Genomic DNA, 14,383 nt, shown 5'->3' with positions numbered 1-14,383 from the left:
AAGTCACCTTCAGGGACCGCAATTCTCAAAAATAAGCTAAAGCTCTGTGGGACACGGTGTTCAGAGAGAGGAATAGCTGCACTGTAAACAAGACAATGTGAAGGGATTTCCAAAAAAATGTCCCTATTTGAATAATGAGTGGAGAGAAAAAATATATAATTGTGAACCGGAGAACAGTGTGACTAGAGGAATATTGGTTGTAATTTCATTATATCCCTCATATCACACCTGATTCCCCTCTTAAGCTGTGTCCTTTTGTCTTTGGAGGATTTTAGTGTATCATAGAAAATTACACTGAAATGTTTTAGCAGTACTCTGCCGGGACCATTTTGAAATCTTATCATAGAATTCCTTATAGACTATTTCATCACACGGAGAGGAAAAATGAGCATTTGTCCTTCAGTTATCCTGAAATTGCTACAGTAGCACTTACTTGAATGTAATGTGTCTTGCATAAGCGCATGAGAACATAGTTTGCTTCAGGTGGTGGCCATGAAAACGAGGAAACAGAATTTGTTTTTTGTTTTTTTCACACATTAAAATGTAAAAATACAACATGTAGGCTTTGAAAACCTCAAAGTGTGGTTTTATAATCCATAATCAGGCTTCAGTCATTTTTATTTTACAAATGTGATTAAAATATAAATCCAGATAAAATATACACACTGTAAAGATTGAGGTTTGGCGTTAAAACTTTGTAGAAATTCATTTTAAAAAATGTTACACAATAAATACTTATGAAAGGTTTTGAAATACTTTTTCTTCTCACCATGTGGCTCCTCTGGGACTCCACAGGCTCACAACCGAAACATGCTGGTTTTGTTAAATAGATCTCATCTTTCTTACATACATTAGGCACTCATTTTCAAGAACACATACTTATTTTAAACCCAAACATTAGGTGTGGATTTTACACCAGAAGTTATCTGTCTTTGTCGAATGAGGGAAAAAAAAAAAAAAAAACCCAAAGACTTTATCTATGACACATCTGTTTCACTACTGCAATCTGTTAGCAAATAAGCAGCTGTTGGAAAAAGGCCCCTGGTACTCATTGCACAGTTTGTAAGCAGCATCCAGCTCCCAGGGCCTTTTTGCAGCTGCAACAGATCAATGTTATTGGCTTAAAAAACACTTGAATAACTACAGAAGTAGAGCTGCGGCTTGCAAAAAGAAAGTCTTAAAATGTTCCTTTAAACCCAAGTGTGTGCATCTGTAGAAACAGCCATCAGCGCAGAAGGATCAGCACACTTGGACAAAAAAAAATACTCAGAAGTAGTCATTTACAAAATCACTTGATACAATGTACAGCCTGCATTTCACTAACCCAGTTTGCATTTAACATCTCAACAAGCATTTGCAGAAAATCAACCCAGCCCTGCAGCTGCAACACAAACCAACAGTCTTGTTTATCCTAAATTTCTCACCAATTCAAGCAAAAAAAAATAATTCAAGCAAAGGTCTGCTATGTTAGCTTGGCTACGACTATTTAAGTTGTGGCTAATGAGTTGTACAGCCAGAGGAGTGACTATACAAAAATCTAAGACTCTGGTGTGTTCTATATGTTTTATGATATGCATGTAAATCCTAAAAATTAATAACTAATTACTGATCTAAATGAATTGTTTTGGATATCTAATTGTGAAAAATACATTGTGGGCAAAAGATGTTCACCTAAATAAGTATACATTTCATGTTTCGTATATCCATTGCAAACTGCTTTTTCCCATGGCACACTTTTAATCATTTGGACATTAAAGATCCAGGGCTTTATTTACATATTACAATATCCATATAAGCATGTTTTCATCAGTGTATAATTACCTGAAAACAATACTTGTTATGTTTTTGTTACCCTAGAATGAGCATTATATATCTACAGAAGCTGCTGGTCCTCTTCTATGGAGCAACTGAAGTGCCATGTTTCTATAATAGCCCAGAACAGACAAACTAGAGGCTAACTCTAGATAAGGACTCTGTTTAAACATTTTGTGTGCGTTTTACGACCACTGTGGTTTCGCCTTCATGCTTGAACAAGAGGGCACTCAGTGGGGGTTACAATCTGCAAGTGCACCATATAACTAAATCATACAATGGTTTGTCTATTAGAAGACACAACAATGAGGTGCATTTATTAGACATTATTAGACATTTCCTGTTCCTATTGTGTTTCACCAGTACACCTGCAACTTGAAACATACTAATAAAGTCTGCCAGATTTGCCTATAATATACAGAACGTATAGAGATGAGGCCATGTTTTATTCTTTTATTCTTTACACTTCATGTTATTGCACAGTTGTTTATACTGCTTGACAGTCCTCAAAGGTAACATGCAGTATGTTATGTGATTCAGGTCCTGTCAATATTTTATGATAAACTCTAGTGTTTTTAAATGAGTTACCGAGTGTAGTGTTTTACACAACATTTGGCCAGTTAAAGCCTTTTAAAACCCATTATGCCAGTGCATTATACTACCAAACAAAAAAAATAAATATTGTGTCACTCACCAGATGGAGGTCCTTACATACTGAGTTGGGACTACACAATTTGTTCATGCAGTCATCAATGTCTTGCTCACATCTCAGTCCAGCATAACCAGGATTGCAAAGGCAGTAAAAGCCATCTACAACTGAAACAAAAGCAGTAGGACAGTTACAGCCTCTTGCATCATACATTAATTCACTCTAATCTCCGTAGGTCTTTTTAATGTATTACATATCTACACAGGTAAGTGCTGATTATAAGCATAAAGCCCAATCCCCGCTGTGATTTCATTTTTTAATGGATTTGGCCATTAAAATAGACACTGTGTGCTGTATCACTTCAACCTGTTGTTACTTAATCTATGTGACAGGTTACCTCCCTCTGCATCAGTCTGACAGAGTTTGACAGTCTAACCATCTTTAAATGAACCTGTCCGTAAAGGCCATTCAGTCCTCTTTTCTCTGACTACTTTCCTCGTCCCTCTATCTGTACTTATCTCACTTGTTTTCAATGAAAGCTTGAAAGCCCGGTCATTTGTTTTCACACTCTCAGAACACTTGCAACACAAGGGGGGGAAAGGAAGGGAGGAAAGGATACAACAGAGGGAGATTAGGGAGGGAGCCTATTTCAGGGATATCCTTTATACAGATGTTACAAATATGCCAATTTCTTCCATTAAAAGTTAGAATCCCCCACATCTAATAATCCATTACTTCCTATCTTTAATTAATTAATGATGTTAAAGGGGGGATGCATCACTCTGTTTCTTCAACACAACACTGGTGTACAGGCACCCAGTGACAGAGGTAATTGCAGTTCTTACAGGAGTGAATTTATTACTTCCCCAGTCAGGGTCCCAGGATTCTTCATTATCCCAAAGATTTACCACGTAATCTATGCTGTCACTCTGTCTTGGTGCGTGTAGCTGCTATTACTCTCATTAAATGCTTTAGGTCCTGGGTGGCAGCAGCATTACTCATCTCAGCCACTGTAGCTATGCAGTGCTCTCCCTGGTGGCTGGCTGGCTGGTGCTGAGTGGTGGCCAATAGGTCCTAGAGGCCTGCCTCACTAACCTAAGGTGAACTGGCTATGCTCAAGATTAGTCAAGACAGCTGGCCCAGGTCTACTGTAGCGTAGTGAAGGATAGGGTACTGATCCACTGCCATCACTGGTTTGTTCAGGCATAAGCCAGTTGAAACAGGCAGGATTTGCTGAAAAGCCATGAAGTCTGGAAGGTAATACTACAGAAGAAATATTTTGCTACTGAGGGAAGTCTAATCCAGTTGGTGCCCGGTGATTGTGAGCATTTTACAGCAAATTATTTCATGTACATTGGTGCAGTTAATTCATGAACAGTTATAGCACAGACACATGACAACTGGTGATAAATAATCCTTAGCAGTGAGAGTATTATTTTGATCAATGAGTTGAATTACTGATGATAGAGATGGAATACATCAGGGTAAAATCTCATCAGATAGCCATAGGAAGAAAAACAATATTCTTCCTTAAGGTTTGATTATATTAACTTTGTCATTTATCATGCATTACACAAATTACAGCCCAACATTGATGCTTAATTGATTTCCTTTTACATTTACGTTAAGGAACTAATCAAGCCTACTCCAGCAGGTAATGTCCTAGATCCTCAGATCAGATGGAATAACTCCACTCTCATAACACCCTTATTAGCCACAATGCTGACCCAATTGAAAACTGCCTTTCACACTGTAAGTGAGCAAAACCAAATCTGACATAGGCACTGCATGTGTGTGCATGTGTGTGCATGTGTGTGTATGGAGACTTGCTTTATTCTTGAGTGCCTATTATTAAGCATGTTGGCAAGATAGGCTGTTTCTTACCATCATAGCAGAAACCGTGAAAACAGGGGCTGGAGCTGCACTCATCCACATTGATTTCACAGCGGGGGCCAGAGAAGCCCCGGCGACAGTGACAGCGGAAACCCAAAGGGAAACGGTCCTGATCCAACTCCTCCACACACACTGCACCATTCTCGCACGGATTACTGGCCTCACAGGGCAAGAACTCACAGTTATGACCTGGAGTGAGGCAAAGCAACAAACACTGAAAGACCATCCAGCTGACAACAATCTGTGTAGAAATACAATGGTAATGTAAACCTGGGAATATTAAACGTTAAGCCCATACTGAATTGTGTTTCCTTGAACCTATCCTAGATGGATGGATGGATGGATGGATGGATGGATGGATAGATAGATAAAATGTATCCAAAGAATACAAATAGCTAAAATATTTACAATCAGATCCAAGCAGGTATAGAGTCAATCACACACTCTGGATGCAGTTTGTTTGTTTTCAGGACTGCAGTATTTGATGCCTCCATTTCAGTGGCTGAACACTAGTAAATAAACAGCTGATGTTATTACAGAACCTTAAATGTTATTTTTGTGTTTGTGACAAAACGAGTACTGAATAAATTGTCAGTTCTGATTGGCAGTTATGTTCCATGCTGATTTAAAAATATTTTTTTTTGGCCTTTTTGAGCTTTATTTGATAGAGACAGCTGAAGAGTGACGGATTCGAACTCTGGGCCGCCGCGGCAAGGACTGAGCCTTTGTACATGGGGCGGATACTGTACCGACTGAGCTAAATGACACCCCATGCTGATTTAAAACAACTGATAAAAGCACACCTGTGGCTGTGCAGCACTTGATTTAATTACTAATGTGCTGACTGAAAGTTACCGTTTGGATTATTAAGATTTCTGTGTCACTTTGTTTTAGCAAACTGCTAGGACTGTACAGACGAATACAAGTTCCCGACATCATTATATACAGGGCATGCATGTAGCAAATATCAATTGAAGAAAATGTACTTTTCTCAACGACAAAGAAGAAAGTCGTGAAATACGAATAAAGGAAAAGCGTTACAGAGCATGCATATATGTATAAATTGTCACAAAGTGCAGAACATCAAGCCATGCAATAATTTTTTTTTTTTTAAAGTTGAAAAACATGCAAAACTAGACACAACACAATGGTTGTGAAAGCAGATCGCTACAATGTGCCCTACCTCTGATAATTTCTGTAAATCATATGAAGAAAGAAAATGTAATGTTAATTAAGAAATGACATATTAAGACATTATTTGCAATAATTATAAGGAAAGAATATCTTGGTGAAATGATTTGCTGATTTGTGGTGGAATGGCTAAATCCAAATGGGACCTGAATGCTTTAATCAAATTATATACACAGCACATCATCGCTTTCGGCTGCAGTAGCATGTTGAAGTAGCTCTGCTTGATTATTAGCACTATGAGTACTTTAAAAAGTTCAAAAACTTCAGTTCTGCTTATGTCAGCTCATCACATAAACATTTGGTGAACGAACTGGAATTTGGTGTTTTAATAATGTAACATTAGTATTATCAAATAACAGCTTGCCAATCATACAATATGCAATAAACAATACTGCAGTATTTTATTAATATTTGAATATAAATACTCTATGGTAAGGCAGTAATTACTTTCCACTGTATAAAAAGGATGGGATATTAAAGTTCCATGAAGCAATATTTTGATGAAACATTGAAATGACTCCTCAGTGTGAAAGAGTTGCCAGGCCAATCTCACTGAGACAACAGCCAGTTCTACAGCTGTGTGCAGCTGTCTGTGTTCTTGTATTACTGGGACACTAAGAAACAATCCCTGCATAGTGTATATACAGCACAGACTTGAAGAAAGAGTGGAAGCAGGTTTAAGTTTTAAATCAAAGAAGATAAAGAATTTCCATTTTCTTTAGACACACTTTGCTTCTAAGATGTGTGATCTCTAACAGGGAAGATGAATGAGGTGCTGATTGAGTTGAACAACAGTCTAGTACAAACCAAGGCTTCTGTTTTTGTTAGATGTGGCATTGACACAGCAGTTGAAAGCTTCAACTACAAAGTTATTTTGTAGTTTCTCACTGTATGCATGTGTGCAGTTATATTTACAGTTCCTTTCATGTTTTAATATGAAAGGCTGGATGGTTTTTTCACATTTATTAATGATGAACAGTTCCTCAGACTTCATAGTCTCTACTCCAACATGCAGTCAACAGTGGATCTCTAATAATGACTAACAGCTTGTGTTTTGCTGCAAATCATATGCAGAAAATTGCAGTCATTACAGATATGGGACATGAACAAGGTGTGCCAATAACATCATAAAATATCTGATCATTTATTATTTTTTTATGTTAAATCACTTGTTTCTGCAGGTGAAAATGGTAAATGGTGTAGAACCAGCTAAATCCCCAATCTGTATGTTTATATTTCATATAACATACAACCAAACATGCCAATTTATTTCAAGTACAATACAATCTATGAATGTTTTGTTTGTTTGTTTGAGTAAAATACATATCGTATCTGTAACCACTTATCCTCAATAGGGTCACGGGGCGGCTGGAGCCTACCGCAGCTTAGTAAAATATAATAACAATAAAAATAAAATCACAGTATAAAACACTATAATTTTTGTGTACATTAAATCAAATACATTCATAAAAATATAAATATGAAATGTTTTTCCATGCTTTGGCTGCAAACTCTGATCATTCATTAAATCCAGTCAGACTTTCATCATCTCCTCACGCAAAAATAAAAAAATAAATGAGTCTGAATCTCCTTCACTGTTGGTAAAATCATCATTACCTCAAATCACCCCCATGTTTATTCCCACTAATACATAATGATAGTGCCGTACAGTGCTGCTACAGTAGCGCTGTCCTCTGACTAAATTGATGGACGTAGTCACTTGTGTGGCAGCAGAACCTACCGTAACGTACATCTTATTAATTACTCAAGTTTTCCATATTTAATCACAGGTAGCAAATGAAGATGTACTAATGTTGTTGAGACATGTGAAGTGAGTTCAGACAGGTGAAAATAATAGTATGTGAAGTTAATTAACTTTGCTTTCTGTCCCCATTCCCTCAGTGCTCATTACCTTTAAATGGAGCCACACATTGGCAGAAGTAATTACCAGGCTGGTCAATGCAAGTGGCTCCATTCTTGCAGGGAGATGAAGCACACTCGTCAATGTCAAGTTCACATGTTGTGCCTTTGACCGAAAAGAAAACAGATACATATTGTACATTATATAATGGTGCATTGTTCATTTATGCAGGCTTGTTAACATCACAACCATAACCTTTTGTCTGGTATAAATAAGAGCTGAAGGATGAATAAGTATAAACCTGGAATAAGTTTTTTTGCAAATCAATTCAGTTTTGGTGTTTGTGATACAGATGATAGGAAAGCTGCACTGTGGTGCTGAATACAGCTCCAACACATGAGAGGCTTTCCTGCGGTGCTGCAACAAGGTATGAAGCAGCATAGAATATCCTCACAGCAAGGCCTCCATTTCAGATATAATTTCTGAACAGTGAGAAAAAGTTTTCTTCAGCATAATATTCATACAGATTAAAAATAAGGATTCAGCACAGCTATACTTTTATTGCCCATAACACACTGTGAATTCAGCTCTTTGGGGATTATAAGAAGTTATTAGGAAATTGTTACAATGTTTGATCGTTCCAGGTGGAAATATATTACCAGTGATTTAATCAAGAGTCATATTTCATCTTTTTACTTTTAATGGATGGCACCACAGCACCACATGTAGGAAAATAATGAAATAATAAATTAGAAATAAGGCTTCAGTGTTCTGCTGTCTCAGGAAGAAGAGCTGCTGGTGGCAGCTGACTTCGCTTTGAAAATGTACTTGTTTTAACAGCAGTGCATAATTTATGAATAAAGATAGGATTGTCTGAATGTATTGTTTTAATTGGTGACAAACATTTTCCATATTTAGGTTAGTGTATCTGTAGCCTTGTCACATAAAAAAAAAGACACATGGCTGATTGCATTCAGTAGCTAATAGTGAGACTGCAACATATTCCTTAGCAAACTATTACTACCACTCACTAATTTGTAGATGTCAGCATGCTAACGTGCTAGGCTCAAAAGGTGAACACAGTAAATATGCTGGCTAAACCTCACAATGTTAGTCTCGTGAGCATGTTAGCACTCATGTCAGCCTTGTTAAAAACAAAGAAACTTCTCGCCTGGACACAAGAAGTGCATTTACTAACCTGTAAAACCAGGCATGCAGACACATCCATAGCCATGAACAAGGTCAACACAGGTGGCATTGTGCAGGCAGGGTGAGGATATGCACTCATCTATGTTGACTTCACAGTAATCCCCTGCAAAGACGTGACATTTAAAAGTCAGTGGTCACACATGTCGAAAAAGTGCCATACTGCAGCTTTGATTCGTAAACTTTCATGAGTCACGCTCAGTTTTCCACCTCAACTTTGTGTAATATATGTTTCACTTGACTTAAAGCCTCCTCGTGTAGAATTTGAAATTTGATATTCGGTGACATCTTCAATCCCTTGGTTGCAGTATATTAAAACAGTTGTCACAAAAATTAACTGCCAGATATTTCACATGGAGTAAACAATTTTTTACTGTTATGCTCGACAAACTAATTTGACGCTGATATTTTGTTTTGAATATTCTGCAAACAGAGGTGGCAAATGGCAAAGTTCTAGCAGCTAAACAAATTTACTGTTCCTCTAAATAACACCATAAAGAGATCATTCTGTAACTGTATATTCTACAGTACTGTGTGTGAAGCTGAGTTATTTATTTATATTGTAAACGACACAAAGCATTGCTTATAATACACAGTAGAATATAAATTATTCTCTTGGTGTTTCATTCCCAATTTGTATTCTCTGAAAATATAAAGAAGATCAGTTGCACACAAGCTAAGCTGCAAGATGAGTTTTTTGCATCACTATTTTACACATTTACCGTCTCTCTAAGCTTTGGAGGAGGCTGTTATACAGTGTGAAATGCCTAAGCGAGAAGAGGTCGTTGAATCCACAACACCCCATGTAATAGAGTATACTGTTTGTGCTGCTCTTGTAACACTAAGGACAGAGCTTGTTTTACAACCTTGTCGCCATGTGGCCTGGATGTGGCCTGAAGGTTAGCATTATTTAGGTCTTGACACACTGAGGTTCTATCAGAGATATTGTCAATACTGATTCTAAATGTAGCCAACAATATTTCAGTTTCTTTGAACGACTATAGGAACAAGCAAAGATGTTTAGGGATTCACTGACAGAAGTGCAGGTATGTATGCACATACAGTCTGTTTTTCTATTATACCTAACAGCAAACACTATATTAAAAAAACATCTCTTATTTGAATTGTTTGGCATACTTGGCAATAATAATTATTCACTGAGTATGGACAGATTAACATGAAATTTGGTATTGACATTCAAGTGGTTGACTATTGTTCCATGACCTCCCTCTAGTGCCATCTGGCCATGAAATTTACTTGTAAAACTAATGTTCCCTGGAAGAAACCTTTTCCATTTTTGGCAGGTCACATAACTTACTCTTTACACAAGAAATGGAAAAACAAATCTCTAGATTTCCCTGAAATTTGCTGTGCATATTGGCCCCAGTGGGTAACCCGCTTGATCTTTAATGTGGTGTGACTTTAAGGCCAAATGAATTTCAAAAGCAGGTTCCTGAAGAAAAATATTACATTTCAGTCTAATATTGTTAACGACCACAGTGAGGAAAAACTAAAATCGCTATAATTTTGTTCATTCTGTCCAACATTCTCTATTGTGTGGTGCAATTAACACGGCAGCCTTTAGGATCAGGTAGTGGTGCTTTTGTGTGCTAGTTCTGTTGATGATGATGTTGGAAAAAATCAGACAAACAAACAAAAAGCCTTGAAGAAAGCCATAAAGAGCAGAGACAGCAGCTTCAAAAAAAGAAAATAAAAAAAAAAGAAATTGCCCTGATGGGATTTCTGTGGCTCTGTTACTGTATTTCTATAAAAGGCTCCCATTATTGAGAGGCATCAAGGCTGAATGGAATGTAATCAAAAATTGTTTGTTGCCATAAATCCTAAAAAAGATTGACAGCCAGTCAGACAGCCAGGGTGTAGTATACCATTCCATTCATACAATACCAGTGCCACCTGTAGAAATATATAAGAGTGATAAAACATTAATTAAATAAAGTGAGTAAAACTCAGATCGAGCGCAAAGTATGAGAAGATCTGTGCAGGCTGCAGCAAGGCAATCATTGTTGCAAAACAAACCATAAAAGGGTGAAAGGGATTTGTATGTGTAATGTGTAAAGGGTTGTATGTGTAGTTTGAAAAATTCAACTTGTAAATATAAGGGGATCAAAGTTAAAAGCTCAATACTACATTCAGTACTAATGAACATATTCGATCAGCCATATGCTGCATGGATACATACTGTCATCAAGCTCACATCCCACAGAGCACAAATAGAATAAATAGTCACATGTTAGATTACATCTTGTTAACATTTCTTTGGAATTATATCTATTATAATACATTAATCTATTATATATGCATTGAAGGGCCAGTGTGTAGAATTTAGTGTCACATAGGTTGCACTGTGATGTGTCCAGCTTATCCTGCATTTATCCAGCAACTAGAGGCAAGCAGGGAAACGCACAGTTGCCTGAATAAAATAACATATTTATCTAGGTTTGAACATTGTTGGAAACATATTGGGTAATTAAGTACATAACTCAACAAAATGTATAATATCAGTCTAGCATCATTTTTCGTGTCATTCAAATCAATGCGGATCACTTCAGGGTTAAGCCACCCACACCCCTACAGTTAAAGGTTTAACCTGGCTCAATTTGAAAAAAAGAAATCTATGTGCATTAACAATACCAGTATTCATTACTTGCATGACCTTACTCCTTTATACAGTATACATACATAATCATGGCATGAAGTGCATAAAATACCTGTGATTCCAAGAGGACACTGGCAGCTGAATGAGTTGAGCTCATCAATGCAGGAGCCTCCATTTTGACAAGGCTGACTGAGACATTCATTCACTTCAATCTCGCAGTTATTTCCTGAAAAAAAAAAGTATAAAAAGCGCACAGCACATTTACACATTTCTTTTGTGAATAAAATATGACTGTGATATTCACAAAGAATAACTTGAAGATAGCTTTCACTTACCAATAAATCCGGGTGCACAGAAACAACTGTAGCCATTCAGAGCATCTTTACAAATGCTCAGGACTCCACATGGGTTTTCTTCACAGTCATCAACGTTCATCTCACAAAACTGGCCTGTTAGACCTGCAAAGAAAGGATAAGATGTTCTTTGGAGTTTCCTGTTTCTTTTATAAAGAACTCTAGTGGTTAGTCCCCCGATTAAAATAACAACTATTTGATTTGCTGATTTTCAACTGAATTCAAATAAATGACAAAATGTATGTAATTATGAATAAATGTAATAACTTTTAATTAATTAATGACCAACATTTTATTTAAATCTGCTTTGAACCTTTAGATACATGCAGGAACCTTAATAATATTCAAGCTAAACACTTTTGAACATCATTCAAGTATTTAGATAGTGATACAGAATCATATAATACACAGACATTAAAATAATGACTAAAGTAGTTAAATGTCCCCTGCATAGTTTTTGACCTTCACTATGGAGCAATGCTTTTGTAAATGGGTCACAGTTTCATTTTAATATAATATAAGGATGCATATGCACACACAAAAGCAATAAGGCAACACGCTACATGTTTATGCACGACATACATGCTGATTTTTTAATATTTCACAGTTGGTAGCTGTAATCTGTAAACTAATGTAGAAATCCACCATATGCAGGTTCAAAACCAAACAAAATATCTGCTTGTTTTTTAATCTCTTTTAGTGAGAAATACTTAATGCAAATTGATCTACAAATGCCACATAACTGAAGCTCCAAAGCAGAAAATCAACATGTATTATAAAAGCTGCAACTGACATTTACTTTACGGGTGCCAAGTGATGATATTTGTGTCTATTTGTCATGCTCAGACTGATGCATGCTTTCTTAATTTTTCTTTAATTTGTCTTTTTATTTGTTCTTTTCAACTGAACTTTTCATTTTCCTTTTCCAGTAATAATAACTGACTTTGTACAGATTTCATACAGTAACACTCTTTGACTTACATGCTTCAGCTGGGAAGGAACTTGGTGTGTTAATATATGGGTACAAAATGGTAGTTATCTGGATGATAATAATCAAATGTAATAATCAATGATTCAATAATTTAGTTTAAAAAAGAAACATCTAAATTACAGGTATTTTAAGGAATGTAATTGTTGTGGAGAAATTGCTGAAGTAAAATGTCAATGGTGAGGCCAGGAAAAAAGTGTTCAGGAGCCTCTGATGTCTTATGCTATATTATTTATTGGCAAGGAGAATTAGAGACACTCTCAAAGTACATCAGAAGTGCCTGAGTCGGTCTCACATTCTGCCCAACTGATCCTGGTGGCTAGACTTTAAACCCCAAGATAACACCACAAATACTATACGCTCAAAATTAGTCAAAAAGAATGTTTTTATCCATGGAAGTGTTGAGATGGACTGGCACCTACTGTTCTCAACCAAAGCCAAACAATTAATACTGCAGAGGACCTATGGGACCTAAGGATAGAAAATTTCATAACAGTAATAACTTGATAATTCATTCATATAACAGGTACACTAATTATTTACTATGTAATTAGGAAGTTGGTGATCACTCCTTTTCCTCCTTTCCTTATTATCTAGAGTTACCTTGAATTAAATGTTAAATATATAATTATATAGGCACTGCCTGCCACATGTGAATAAAATGTTAACTGATGGCAGTATGTAAACGTTTCCTTTGATAGTATACCAACAGACTTGTGGATCCTACGTGAAAAAAATGGTTATTCCAAGCATCATCATCACCACTTTGAAGTCAGCTCTCAACCTGACGAACTGAGCCTTGACTTACACATTTCATAAGGCTGTTACGTGTTGTTGCTTAAAGCCAAAGAGATTAGACTCCCACAGAGAAGCTGAACAAGTGAAAGCAGCACATTCACTATGTGCATGATGATGCAATGCAAGGAACTGCCTCCATTTAAAACAAGCACCTGCTGGATGGTGAACCTACCTGGCAAACAATCACACTTGAACCCTCTTGATAGATCCACACACATTGAACCATGTTGACACAGACCATCAACACAGTGGTTTATAGGCGTTTTGCAGTACGACCCTGTGTACCCATGTTGACACACACATCTATAAGTATTTGCCAGCTCTTCACAGAGAAGAGTCCCCTCTGGGTCGCAAGGATTTGACACACACTGGTTCACAGATGAGGAGCAGTCATTGCCATGGTATCCTGTAAGAGGTGGGATCAAAGGAGTGATTGATGTGCTGTGCTGTGTACTGTATCCCCCTGCCTTCCTGTGACTCTAACACATCATTGATTGTGATTTCACGAAATGCCGTCATTGCCAGTGTTTTTCCTCTCTGCTAATTTGCACATTTTATCCGACCAGCACTTAAAGCACTAAAAACAAGGACAGATTTCAGCTGCAGTACACAACCTTCAGCGGAGTATGGCTTTTGTTTTTCACCAATTGTAACTCATTTTTGGATTTGTACATTTTACATTGTACATGTACTTAGAGGTCAAAAGCTGTTTTGCTTCCAGTAATCAACAACACTAATATGGTTTCACATACATTAGGGGTAAATTTAAAAGAGAGGGATGCATGTAGAAAAATCCAACAAGAGCTCATGACACACTGCAGTTGGAAAGATGGTGTACCTTACTATTATTTTTTACTAAGTGCACTAGTGCATGTCTGTAATTTCAGATGGAATTACTGTAGTAATGACTAAAGAGCAAATGCCGAGCTTGACTCATGTATGAAAAATTAAGATGAACAAATTCATTAAGAAACCGACTGTAGAAATGTGCCTGTTAAATACCTGCAGAGCAAAT

The 14,383-nt window shown here is 36.8% G+C and overlaps 1 protein-coding gene across 1 annotated transcript in view; it reads right to left on the bottom strand.

Annotated features, from left to right (window-relative positions):
• LOC109142311 (fibropellin-1-like) overlaps positions 1-13,657 on the bottom strand; it is a gene marked incomplete at its 3' end in the record, with an annotated part of 34,956 nt that extends 21,299 nt beyond the window's left edge. The window contains exons 1-8 of the mRNA XM_027278510.1: positions 13,654-13,657; positions 11,565-11,687; positions 11,342-11,455; positions 8,605-8,718; positions 7,458-7,571; positions 5,538-5,549; positions 4,346-4,543; positions 2,507-2,628 (exon numbers count right to left, since the gene is read on the bottom strand). Of these exons, the coding sequence (XP_027134311.1) occupies positions 2,507-2,628; positions 4,346-4,543; positions 5,538-5,549; positions 7,458-7,571; positions 8,605-8,718; positions 11,342-11,455; positions 11,565-11,687; positions 13,654-13,657 (801 nt within the window). The remainder of the gene's footprint in view (positions 1-2,506; positions 2,629-4,345; positions 4,544-5,537; positions 5,550-7,457; positions 7,572-8,604; positions 8,719-11,341; positions 11,456-11,564; positions 11,688-13,653) is intronic.
• Positions 13,658-14,383: the final 726 nt, after the last annotated feature.

Source organism: Larimichthys crocea, chromosome III (assembly GCF_000972845.2).
Source record: "Larimichthys crocea isolate SSNF chromosome III, L_crocea_2.0, whole genome shotgun sequence".
Lineage (NCBI taxonomy): Eukaryota > Metazoa > Chordata > Actinopteri > Sciaenidae > Larimichthys > Larimichthys crocea.
This window is presented reverse-complemented; position numbering and strand designations above follow the sequence as displayed.